The 13166-nt window shown below is 41.5% G+C and overlaps 1 protein-coding gene across 3 annotated transcripts in view; it reads right to left on the bottom strand.

Annotated features, from left to right (window-relative positions):
• Nucleotides 1–1822: 1822 nt before the first annotated feature.
• The window catches only part of RELN (reelin), a 326208-nt gene continuing 314864 nt past the window's right edge, over nt 1823–13166 (bottom strand). For all 3 annotated transcript variants that reach the window (XM_079993517.1, XM_079993518.1, XM_079993519.1), the window contains 2 exons: nt 11526–11624; nt 1823–2961 (listed from right to left, as the gene is read on the bottom strand). In XM_079993517.1, the coding sequence (XP_079849643.1) occupies nt 2865–2961; nt 11526–11624 (196 nt within the window). In that variant the 3' untranslated portion in view covers nt 1823–2864. The remainder of the gene's footprint in view (nt 2962–11525; nt 11625–13166) is intronic.

The following is a 13166-nucleotide window of genomic DNA, read 5'->3' as shown; positions in this document are numbered from 1 at the left end:
ACGTCTTTCAGGATTTAGCTTTATCTCTGAGCTTTTCTTTTAAGCAGTGTCTTGTGAGTCTTATGCCTCTGACTTTCATCCACTTAGGCTGGCTCTTTTGTTAGGAATCTCAAAAATCCTGCCGGTTCTTAGAAAATGGGAAGAACTATTAACATTTCAGAATGGCATTTGATTGCATGGCTGCAAGTGTACTCTGTTTGAACAATACATGACATACTCTACCTGAATAATTAAATAAATAGAAAAATGATTGTAGTTTGGCAAAACTGTACACATTTTTCCTTTAAAAAATAGTTGTGGTATTGGAATTTCTTCCTTATAGTAATTTAACACAGGAAACCCGTAAGAGACCAGAGTGAACAATAAACTCAGTCAACTCCCTACTTTCCTGGGCCAAGTTATAATACCAGCAGATAAGATTATCATGTTTTATAGTGCTCCTGTTTTTACAGTGCCACAACTATGGCACTGTATAATAATGTACTTCAGGACCCAGTAGTATCTCCTGATATTGCTGTTTATTGATCCTGGCAAAGGGAGAAGAAGGGAGCAGATGGTTGGTGCATTGTACCATGTATATGAATACACACACATGAGAATGCAATGGAATGGAAGTGTTTTGTGGTATCTATAGACTTAACAAATTTATTATGGAATAGACCAGCACTGCTTCCTACTGGAAATACCGTATTTTTCGCTCTATAAGACGCACCAGACCACAAGACGCACCTAGTTTTTGGAGGAGGAAAACAAGAAAAAAAATATTCTGAATCTCAGAAGCCAGAACAGCAAGAGGGATCGCTGTGCAGTGAAAGCAGCAATCCCTCTTGCTGTTCTGGCTTCTGGGATAGCTGCGCAGCCTGCATTCGCTCCATAAGACGCACACACATTTCCTCTTACTTTTTAGGAGGGAAAAAGTGAGTCTTATAGAGCAAAAAATACGGTAAATAAGTGGTACTACAGACAACTGCTGCTGTATCTGTACCACCTGGGGGCTTGCCTTGCAAAGGGGTATATTCTGTGGCCCATTCTTTCAGGTTCTATGTATTAACCAGCTCTGACATCTGTTGAGAGTAGTATACGCAGCAAACCCAGGGAAGGGCAGGTGGTTGTACCATGCAGGCAAGTATGCTGATGTGACTGCAGCTCACCTGACACATGGAGAAGGAAGGGTTTTGCCTGGCTTGCATGAGGAGCTTGTCTCATACGTGTACCTGACGTAATCTGGCAGACTATGAAGCTAGAACAGGGCATAAGGGTCTTTCAGAAAACAAGCTATAATAGTGATACAGTATGAGAAATATGTGTTAGTGTTGCTTAAGACCGTTGAAAAATCTAGCCACAATTTGATGCCTTAACTTCAGAGGACTAGTTCATCATCGTGTGCACACCTTGGAATCAACACTTGTACTTAAAGCCCTCAAAAAGAGTTGTGCCAATGTAACCGCCCATTTTCTCCTACACTAAGGGACTCTTCAGATATGACCCCCCCCCCAAATCTACCTGTTGTGAGATTAGAAGTAGATTCCAGACTTATATGCATAACTCTGTGAAGAATGTTAATGTCATAAGTGAGATTATCCACTCCCAATCGCACAGCACTTGCACACAATATTTTGTGAAACAAACCACCAGGTCTCTTCCCAATGCACTTTTACATTAGGTACCTAGGTGCAAAATCACTTTTTTTCAGACGTAGGCCTAATCATTACCTCTTATTTTGTGGGTATGAAAACTGTAGGCCATAAATGTGTGTGGTGTATATACCTTTGAATCACTCCCTCTTCCCAATGAATAAGCTGTGAAAAAAGTAGCACATAAATAATTTGTTGACATTATCTTTATTGAAGCATAGAATTTTAGCTCAGTTCACTGTAGAGTGAAACATGCTTAATTCATGATAATAAGACAGTTTAGGGTTGTAGGGTCATTATTATGTTGCTGGTGTAGATACAACATCATAAGATACAAACATGACCCGCAATAGAAACAAACCACAAATAAACACGAAGAAACGTTCACTTTTTTTACAAATCACTCCATTACTACAGAGACCAAATGGCAGTTACTGTAAGTAAATCATCCACAGAGAATTGCTTTACTTTTGGACACGGAAACAGGAGCTTCTGTTTGGAGAGGGTTGGGTAAAGTTTATCCACATCTGCTTAGTAGAAAAGGTTTAAATGTCAAGTATTTTTTTTGCCCACAAAACAATAACTGACAGACATATCAAAGAGTAAGAATGAAGGACAATGATGTCTTGTACAACAATGTCTGTTATTAACTTTTTGATTAGGCATTTGTTTGCTTTACTCATAGCATCAGACAGTTATGTAGCCCCCAAATCAGCAGCAAATTATTATAACAAGTCAATACAGTGCCAACGTATCAAGTTGAATACAAAGAGAACAAACAATGATAACTTAATCATATAAAATATGATACAGAGCTGAAATACAGTGCATTTAAATACCTATGTGACAAAGTATGTTAAATATTGTACTTAATATTGTCGTTTCTGACTTAAAATATGAAAAGTCTTTTGTGCTTAAATGTATGCTTGTTTTGTTTTTTGTTAAAAACAGAACCAGTTGCTTACTTCCAATACTGCCACTGTAACTGGTATTACAACAGATCACAATTTTTCACAGACACATCAACTTTAAAAACATTTACCTATGAGAAAATAAGTCACTTCTCATTAGATCACAGTGCGAAAAAAGTGGTGTAATGCTCTGTCTCGATGGAGGCTTTCAAAATATTCATCAATAAAAAAGTCCTGACAAACCAGACGGCAGTGCTAGATTGAAAAGAATGGAAAGCGGCACATCACAGGTTGGGGAAAAAAGGAAATGTCTTGTCCTTCACAGGAATCGCCTAAGTGACCTTCGTCTTCTGTTGTAGAAATGCCTGAGCCCATGTTGCCGTGAAAAATTCATCATGTAATTTTGTTTGCGAGTGCTGTTCAATGGAAAGAGGGTGGAAGAGAAGAACTTAAGGTCCTTTTGTATATATGTTGGAAAGACCTTCCCAAGCTGCAGGTTACATTCTTCTACACATCTTGCTTTAAATGATAATTAACATTCATACAAAATTATGTAAAAAACCCAAAACCAATCCAAATTAGAAGCATTTTGGTGTGCTGCTGCTACTCATGGCATGGAGTGATCTGGAGCCAGCTAGGCTGCCTTAAGTTCTGTTAGTTTCCAGTTTACTGTGTGCTCAAATCCTGTTGATTTCACTGAGACTTTGGCTGCAATCCTGTACACACTTACCTGGGAATTAATCTCATAGAGTATATAGGATTGTATTAGGCATGCAAAGTTTGGATTGTACCCACGGTGTATAAAGCAGACAAGGGACCCTTACTGTGCTTTCATTACAATTCAGTTTAGGAAGACGGCTTTACATTAATTGAACATTGTCACACAATGTTTTGTTAATATTCTAGTGCTGTCTTAGTGGTAGCGGTAGGTACATGTGGATAAGTACCCTTGGAGGATAAGCCAAGTTCCTAAAGTGAGCTCTAGATACTAGAAATGCATAGCAGCCTGACTGCTGGGAAATTAAATGTATCATGGATAAAAAACATCATTAAGCAGAGAATTATTTTGCTTTCATTGTGCTAAACTCATAATTGTTCAACTCCTGAGAACATGGTCAGGCTCATTAATTTTGGTTTTGCAGCCTTTTGAGTACCGTAATTGGCTTTTGCAGTTACTCTTATTTAAATGAAATCTACTTAGTAGATCTTAGAAACCATAAGATCAGAGCTGGTAGTGTCCACAAAGACTGAAGTACTTCCACACCATCCCCCCCCCCCTTGCCCCATTTAATTCTGTTGCATAGCACAATCCCTATGAAGCAGATACAAATCGCTAACAGGCATTACTGACCTATATGTAAGAGTGAGTGCCCTGGTCTGGTCATGTACCCTTTTGCCTTCTAGATGGTACAAAAACACTGCCACATTACTGTCTCCCAAATGAACAAATAACTGATAGTCTATTCTGAAAATGGAAGGATAAAGTCTATGATATGACAGATGCTGTGAGCAAAACCTGCCCTTGATGCAGCTATCACCAGAGATGGATAGTTAGATTTCACCCCTGTCTCCCATTGTGTCCCTGTTCTTCCATGCCATAGAAGGGAGCGTTGCCATCAGTTCAACCTTCCCCTGCCCTAGTTGCAGAGAAGCTCGCCATCCATTGCCAGGGATCCCACTGAGTACATTCAGAGAGAGACTGCATGTCCCCAAGTGGGAGGGTGGGATCCTGTGATCCACAGGCTTTCCTTTCTACATATCAATTTTGGACTGATTGTGGATTTTGGTGGTGTTTGTAAGTAAAAATTAACACACTAATGTCAGCCACCCACATATGAGTTAACAGCCCTGAACTGTTCCATGACTGCTGTGGCACTTTATTCAGTTACCACAATCACAGGAATTGCTGCTGACCATGTCAAGGATGGCTGGGCTCCATTTGTCCTGATGATGAATGTGATTGTTTATGTAGACAAACAGGTAAAAGTCTGAACCAGGCATTCTTCCGACAAGACGCTTCTCAAAAGTTAACGTTCCTCATATGTGAGAAATAAATTTAAATACCAATATCTCAAAGCAAGATAAAAGAACTTAATGAATTGCTGTATTGCCACAGCAGAACACAGAATGTAACAACCCGTGCCAAAACCAAAATTAAAACCCAAACCAAAATTCTTCTTGCCTAACCTACCACAACTTCCTGCTGTTGTTTTAAAATGACTTTGATCTAGTTCTCTTTGAGATGGTAAACTAAAAGTCCATACCACTTCAGATGAGAACTGGGTTCAGTTCACATGACTACACAATTCCAAACACAACATTCCCTTCTCACTGAAAACTCTTTGTAAGGGAGAAAGCTCCCCTGGTCTCCTTAACGTACTAGCTTTGTGTGTAGAGAGATCCTTCCCTCATCCCATACTCTTCAACATTTCTCCGATGAAAATAGGGGCATCCCATTCCATAATGATAATTTTATTATTTATACCCCACACATCTTACTGGGTTGCCCCAAACACTCTGGGCAGCTTCCAACATATAAAAAACATAATAAAACATTAAACAAACTTCGCTATACAGGATTGCCTTCAGATGGCTCGGGTTGGATAAGGCCATACCCTCCAGCATTTCTCCAATGAAAAATTGAGACATCCTAAGGAAAAGTGGGACATTCTGGGATCAAATCAGAAACCGGGACGGCTTCTCCTAAATCAGGGATGTCCCTGGAAAATAGGGACACTTGAGAAGCATCCAATCATGTGAGCCCCACTGCACGGCTAACTTTGCTCCCTGGATGTATGCAATGAGGATATGTGGAAGAACCTGCTCATGTTTAGGCTTAGGACAAGAGGGCATGACCTCACTTTCCAGCCATCCCCCAGGTAATAGAAGAAGGGGGCTTTGGTCCCTTGGAAGTATGTGCTCTGTCACAAACTATACTTCCTATGCAGTGAGCAGCCAGCATCAAATTATTTAATCTCATGTGACTGATATTTATTGCACTTAAAAAATAAAAATGAATTATAGCAGCCCAGTATGGGCTTCTGTGCTTATATTTGTAGATTTGAAACTGTATGGAATGAGTTTCGATGCTGTATTTTGAAACTCTGTGAAGACTGAAATAGAGGCATTTGACAAGACTCTTGGGTGCATATTTTGATGGACTACAGCTGTTAAGGGCATCAAACAACACAGGACAACAGGATTATGCCTTTTACGGGCAGAGAAGTTCACGTTTCCATGTTTGCTGGTGTAAATGAATCTGATCACTCTCACCTTCAAGCCACAGTAATCAGACTTAGCTAAGTGAGCAAAAGAATATTTGCACAAGTATAATGGCTGCACAGATATTGTGGTAATAAGTTTACTTACCTTACTCTAGTGTAAAACCAATGACAGCAAATAATGAAATACAACACAAATTAGAAAATGTATTTCAATGCATGCAGCACTGTGATTAGTCATAAAAGACTGATGAGGTTTAGAGGCAATATAGGATTTTTCATCTCTTTTGAAAATAAAAATTGAACAAATTACTTTCTGATTTAAAAAATGCTTATTTCATCATTCAAATAATTTTACAAGTATAAATTGTTATAGAAATACAATCACATAGCTGAATGTTCACATAAATAATGAGAAAATTAATATAATGCTGCAATATTTCAACAGTTTCTTTTCTGTGCTGGAGTAGGTATAAACTTTCCTATACATATAGTAATGGTGTGCTTAGGAGATGAAGCAAAGAAAGATGGCTAGTAAAATGAATGCAATTTCATACTGCTAGAAGCTAGATTTCATATCTAAATCTTTTAAGAAAAAGCATGGTGATTCTTTGCAACAAAATTTCCAAAAATCATTTGTGCCAAAACCGTGAAATTATCTTAATAATGAAAAGCGTGATATTTATGGAAAGATTAACAACATGCCCATAAGCCCAAAGTCATAACATGATGATTCCAATTTTGATAAAGTTAAAGATAATATTTGTAAAAGGAATTATGGGGCTACTTCCAAATTCATGTGCCGTTAACATTTTGATGAGAGTCATTGAACAAGGACGGACGACCAAGTGTCTCATCCTTCAGCTATTAGTAACATTTGACATCTTTGTTTCTTAAGTCACTAATAAAGGCTCGCCCTCTTCACAAAGAAACGATTATTCAATATGGACATGCAAAAATATATATAATTGTGTGCTTTCCACAGTACAGCAAAGCAGGCAGTGAGCTTTGGCTAAGGGAGAAGTGACATGCACAGAGAATACAAAGTTGGTTCCAAGTTTTAGTCTTGGAGATAAAATACAGGAGTGCAGAGAGCAAAAATTATTTCCCAGAAAGGAAGTATTTATCCTAAAAAGACCCCCTCCCCGGGTCCAAGTGAGTGATTTGCCTAAAAATGTTTTCCCCCCAACCATATATGCAATCAAGAATGCAATGAATTCTAGGGCTTATAATTTAAGAGACAGAGAGCCAAACTAGATGTGATAATTGTTCACACCATTGGTCCTTGATGCCAATGGAATCTTTCCTCCCATCACAAAGAGCTGATATGGTGTGACCAGTTCTGATCAGGAGCATAATGGGAGCAAAGTTTTCAGATGAAGGATGGTAAATAAACTTTTAAGAATAATAAGTAGTGGTAGTAGTAGCAGCTCCTCTCCCTCTTACTCGCCATGCTCCCAGTCAGGCTCCACACCACAATGGCTATTTGTGAACCCAAAAACAACTACACAAAGCCAAACTGTGCGACAAACATTGGGCTGTCTTTTGACTTCACCCCTGAGGACTTCTTCCCTTGTCTCCTGAGACAGACAGATGCCAACAACAATAAGTTTACTGTGTCCATTCATTTAAGTGGGGCTACTCTGAGTATGAAGGGACGCAGGTGGCGCTGTGGGTTAAAGCCTCAGCGCCTAGGGCTTGCCGATCGAAAGGTCGGCGGTTCGAATCCCCGCGGCGGGGTGCGCTCCCGCTGCTCGGTCCCAGCGCCTGCCAACCTAGCAGTTCGAAAGCACCTCCGGGTGCAAGTAGATAAATAGGGACCGCTTACCAGCGGGAAGGTAAACGGCGTTTCCGTGTGCGGCTCTGGCTCTGGCCAGAGCAGCGATGTCACGCTGGCCACGTGACCCGGAAGTGTCTCCGGACAGCGCTGGCCCCTGGCCTCTTAAGTGAGATGGGCGCACAACCCCAGAGTCTGTCAAGACTGGCCCGTACGGGCAGGGGTACCTTTACCTTTTACTCTGAGTATGACTAACATCAGGTTTAACCCTCATATCTAGTTTGGGTTATGTGACATGGTCTCTTAAAAGATAAAAGTCTCAGAGGTCTTTAGTCCCTGCTGGCATTTTCCTACTGGCATAGATAGGAGGAGCCAACATGGAATGGCCACTGAATGGCAGCAGCAGGGATTAATTAATGCCATAATAATAAGGAACTGTGGGTGCCACTGTAGATCCCCCCCCCCATCTTCCTTTTTGTGGTAGGTGGATCATGTGGCTGGGGTATATTTCTGTAGCTGGGGTGGTCAATGTGCTGGACTATAACACCCACCTGCCCCAGAAAGCATGGCCAATGCTCAAGATGAGAGTTGTAGTCCAGCAATGTTTGGCTAACCTGGTCCTATGAAATGGACATGTGTCTGCATCTTGTTCAGGTTCCGGATGCAGAAGGGAGCTGCATCACCTAAGGCAGAGCTTTCCAAACTGTGTGTCGCGACACGTTAGTGTGTTGGCTGCAGTGTGTTGCACACAGACTCCCCGTGCTCCTCCTGGGGCTGGAAAGGGGTTAGTTTAACCCCTGGTTTGCTAGTAGAACTGAATTAGTGTGTAGCAAAATGATGCATGTCTAAAAAGTGTGCCACCAACATGAAAAATCTGGAAAGCTTCGACCTAAGGGTTGTTCCTGCACCCTGCTTGGGCAAAACCTATCTGATGGAGCCATACGTTGGAGACAGGCCCTTAGAATAAGACTGCAGGAAGGCTATAGATGCAGGGCCAAGGAGGACTACCTTTAAGGGTTGTGTAGAAGAGGGAATTTTTGCACATGACAGCCTATCAGAAATAAGAATAGCTGCAGCACTTGGAATTTTCTCTTCTGTACCGCTTTTATGAGTACAGGAATCCTCTTTCGCATCTAGTGGCCCTACTTATAGATCAGCTAGCTGATGCTGTATATCCAAAGTTAACCATAGCACATTCATTTCCTTAACTCTCTTTAATACATGTTCAGATGCTGCTTCTATTAATTCCCATGGATGACTGCCCTAAAATCTAGTTGGCTCCTTAGGAGGTGCCTTTCCTCATATATAGATAGAATTAAGATTTACAATGACAACTTTACAGTGCTATGCCATTATTTGATGTAAGATTGTCCAGTTAGAAAAGGGTCATCTGAGCGCTGTTTCCAATGAGAGTTTATTAAGACTTTCCAATGGTAGGTAAAAACCAACTTTCTGTTAAGCTCATTGTGGAAATTGAGATGACTGACCTGTTTTGGGGGGGTTTTTTTGCCACTGTTGCTTTAATGTGCAAAATTATCAGAAATTACTATGTTTTTAATGCTGCTTTTTACTTATTCTTTAAAAGCCACTTTGTGAGCCTCTGCAGAAGAAAGTGGCACATATATAGAAAAATCTGAAGTATTTCATGGTAGGAAATATCCTTCCCAACTTTAATATGAAAGTTCTATCCTCCCTGCCTCCCCCCCACCTTAATTTTTAAAGATGAAAATCTTGAAAAGTTAGGATTTACCCAAGCTACCTATATTATACCCCAAAATGTAGTATTTTTAAAATGTATTTGTGTATTATGTATGCAGAATCTGCATCAAATGTACTTGGTGAGTTAAGAATAAAACTGTTTCCTTTTTCTACTTCAAACTTAGATTTTGATTTTATGGAGGCAAAGTCAGCAAGGTGTGTTTGAAATAACAAAGACAAAAAGCAAAGGCAGCCAAGCGTGAATCAATACTTGGGGTGGGCATGAGTGACATGCAAGCAGGTGCCTTGCAGTGAAGTCTAGAGCAGGACTATCTAGATGCCGTAATCCGAGTTGCTATTCTCATATTTACTACTTTAAATTAGGGCTGTCCATAGACTAAAGTTGAGGTTTTGAAAGACAGTTTACAGTCTTGCTTTAACAGAGTCAGCCACGGCTGAAGATACAACTAGCAGTTTGAAGCTATTTAATGGCAATAGGATACTAATTCAACATCATTTTAAAAATCATCAACACAATGGCTTGGATCCAGATTTGAAACGAGTGCTCATTTGCTTCCCCAAAGCTTCCCCAGTGGTTCTGAGAGTCAAGTAGCCCTCCAGAATGAGATGGGATGGGGTGTAAGGGGTCGTAAATGGACAAAAATCCAACAGAGGGATCTTGCGCAAATGGGAACTCATACAAGGCACCTCCACCCAATTTTCTCCAGTTCCTTCCTTCCACTGTAATCCTGCGTTCTGGAGTGTCTCCTGATGTCCAGGAGCAGCATTGGGTTGGGAGGAACTGCAGTAGGGGGAGCATGGGGCAAGTCTAGATCCAAGCCAGGGGCTCTGAACTTTTTAAAGTTAGTTGTGCCCACATCCTGTTACTCTCAATGGGACATAACTTGGGGACTTTAGTCACAACTAACATTAGCTGGATTGGGACCAGCACCTGACTCAATCATACTATTGACTTTTCACAGATAAAGTATATGACAAAAAGTGATAATTACTGAGTAAGATAGTGTACCAATTAATACTTCCACAGCCCTAATTTAAATGTGAATCAAGAAACCAATAGTATTAACAGCTGAGCAAAAATGTTTGAGGATATAATCCAAGCCCCATCACTCTCCATTACACTTTGAAAGCTTTCAATAAAATAACGTTTGAACCTATCCACTGGGAAGGCACACCTCTCTCAGCCAATCACTGGAGCGATGAATCCCAGCCCGTCATGACACTAGAATGTCAGGAACTAAATCGTTAGAGAAAAAGTTGGTCATCTTTCTGTGATGCAATAAGCATAAACTGGTTATTCTGATTGTGAGACCATTTTAGCCAGGGGAAGAATCAACAGGACAAAAACATTTTACTTGGTAAGATTGTGGCAGGGAAATGAATGTAGTGCCGTCTGCCCTTAGAAACTTGCTATAATGAACCCTGTTTCTGAACGCCACCTGCTTACTGGGAAAAAAGGTGGGGGATGAATAAGGCATTAGTTGCTAAAGCTGAAGCCCAAGTCAATTGCAATATGGCCCAATTCTCCCGCAATGATAGGTCAACCATGGCTTGAATGAACAAACTTGTGGATTCCCAGAGAAAAGATTGTTGCTGTGGTGCTCCTCCTCAAATCTTGCTGCTGCTGTGCTACTTAGGATCTAGTCATGGTTTGGCTTAGCTTCATGTATGAACCTGAGTTTGTTCTTTGTCTCTCCCAATCCACAAACAGTAAACCACGAACAAAACCTTGGTTACAACTTGTGGCTAGTCTGAAGCAAGACTAATACAATGCTAAACCAAGCCATGCCGTAGACCTGAGTAATTTAACAGCAGCAGGACTGCAGGAGGAGCACAGTGACCGCAATCATCTCTTCAAGAACCCACACATTTGCTTGTTTACACCAAGTCATGGTTTGGCTTAGCGTTACAGGTGAATTGTGTTTATAACTGCAGAAGAACAACATATACTACAGTTCTGTAGTGTGCTTCAAAATGCAATTCAGCTTCACACCTTACTTGCTGAAACACACACATCCTCTTCCATGGACAATGGGGCACAGAAATATCAGCAATTCAAAAGCAGTTTAAACCCCACATTTCCCCTTCCTGCATTTACAACAGTACCCAGTGCATTCCTCTACCCTGCAGCTGACCTCAAACACATACCCTCTCCTGGAACTAGGAAGAGCTCCTTACTAAACTAAAATGTGCCATGCTGTGGAAAAACCAGCACTTTCCAAGATGAGGGTGGTGGTGATATGAGATGACGTTTTATACTCACTGAACAACTTCTACGTGGTCCAGAGCCCACTGATCATGGCCTGTGCCATTGTGGCGCGGCTGCCACCAGCGAAGGAGCACTCCCTTCATTCGTGCCTCCCTAAAGGGACAGACAGAGGAGGAGAAATTAGAGATGAGACAAGCAGACGTTTAGCATGCGTGGGGGATTATCCTTGAAGAGGCACTGCTTGTGGTCCTTGGACATGACAACACAGCTCTCTCGTAGTCTTATCTGTATATCACGGGTCTGTTCCAGGAGATGCAGAGCAGAAAGTCTGAAATGTGTTTGGCAATAAACAACAAACAGGAAACAAAACTCATATGCATTGTTTGAACTACCATGTGCTTCCAGGCTATTTCAAGATTTATCAAGCTTAACAGCGTTCTGAAAAAAATATTTGAGGGTGGGGTGCATTTATGATATTAGTCTAAAGATGCCAAAGGCAGATGGTCCAATCCTATTAATGGACTTTTAGCTACGTAAAGGTAAAGGGACCCCTGACCATTAGGTCCACTCGTGGCCGACTCTGGGGTTGCGGCGCTCATCTTGATTTATTGGCCGAGGGAGCCGGCATACAGCTTCCGGGTCATGTGGTCAGCATGACTAAGTCGCTTCTGGCAAACCAGAGCAGCGCACGGAAATGCTGTTTACCATCCCACTGGAGCTGTACCTATTTATCTACTCGCCCTTTGACGTGCTTTTGAACTGCTAGGTTGGCAGGAGCAGGGACCAAGCAATGGGAGCTCAACCCGTTGCGGGGATTCGAACTGCCCACCTTCTGATTGGTAAGTCCTAGGCTCTGTGGTTTAACCCACAGCGCCACCCACGTCCCATGGACTTTTAGCTACAATGTCACAAAGCAGTGGTTTGAGGCAAAGGAGCTAAAATTAGCTGCGTCTTATGATGTCAGGGGATTCCACATAATACAAGCCAGGCTGGATGAGACTTGCAGGAGTGGCAAGTCACAAAATGTGTTTAATACTTTCTGTACCCATCACTTTTTTCTCTGCAAACCCTTCCCTAGCATCCTTTCCCCAGTTGATTGGGAAATCCGATCTTGGAACCAGGTTGCAATTGCGGCTACTTCTTTGAAGAGGTCCCCAGACTCCTGCACACTGGAGACAAGTAACCAGCTGGGAACCTTGAATTTGCTGCTAAACCTCAAGTCTTAGGCTAAGTTTTATTTACTTGCCATAGAACTAGCAGCAGAGGCTTGTCCACTAGGGCAAGTAGGGCACTGCCCCACCAAGCCCAGTCAGTCCTCAGCCAGCTTGCACCTGCCTATTGCCTCACAAGCAGTCTCCTCCTCAGTCTCAGTATTGCAAGAAGGAGGATGGGGACAAAACCAGAATTAGGAAGCTCTGTCTGCCATTGACTATGTCTCCATCTTCTCTTTTGGGCTCCCTGCTTTCCACCCTACCAGTTCCAAAAGGCAGCAGGCTCCACTGAGTATAAGTAACGAAGACCAACATGAAATTGTAACAACATCTGTGGGGGGAAATGTCAAATTATAATATCTCTGGAAAAGTCACGAGTGAACACAGACCACATAAATTTTCACTTTTAAATTATATTGGCTCAGAAAATAATAGGTCTTTCTTTCACAGTTCATTTTTTTTTTAAAAAAAGAGGATTTAGTTC

This window comes from Podarcis cretensis, assembly GCF_951804945.1.
Source record: "Podarcis cretensis genome assembly, chromosome: 10".
NCBI lineage: Eukaryota > Metazoa > Chordata > Lepidosauria > Squamata > Lacertidae > Podarcis > Podarcis cretensis.
Note: the sequence above shows the minus strand (reverse complement) of the source record. Positions and strands in the feature narration are given on the sequence as shown.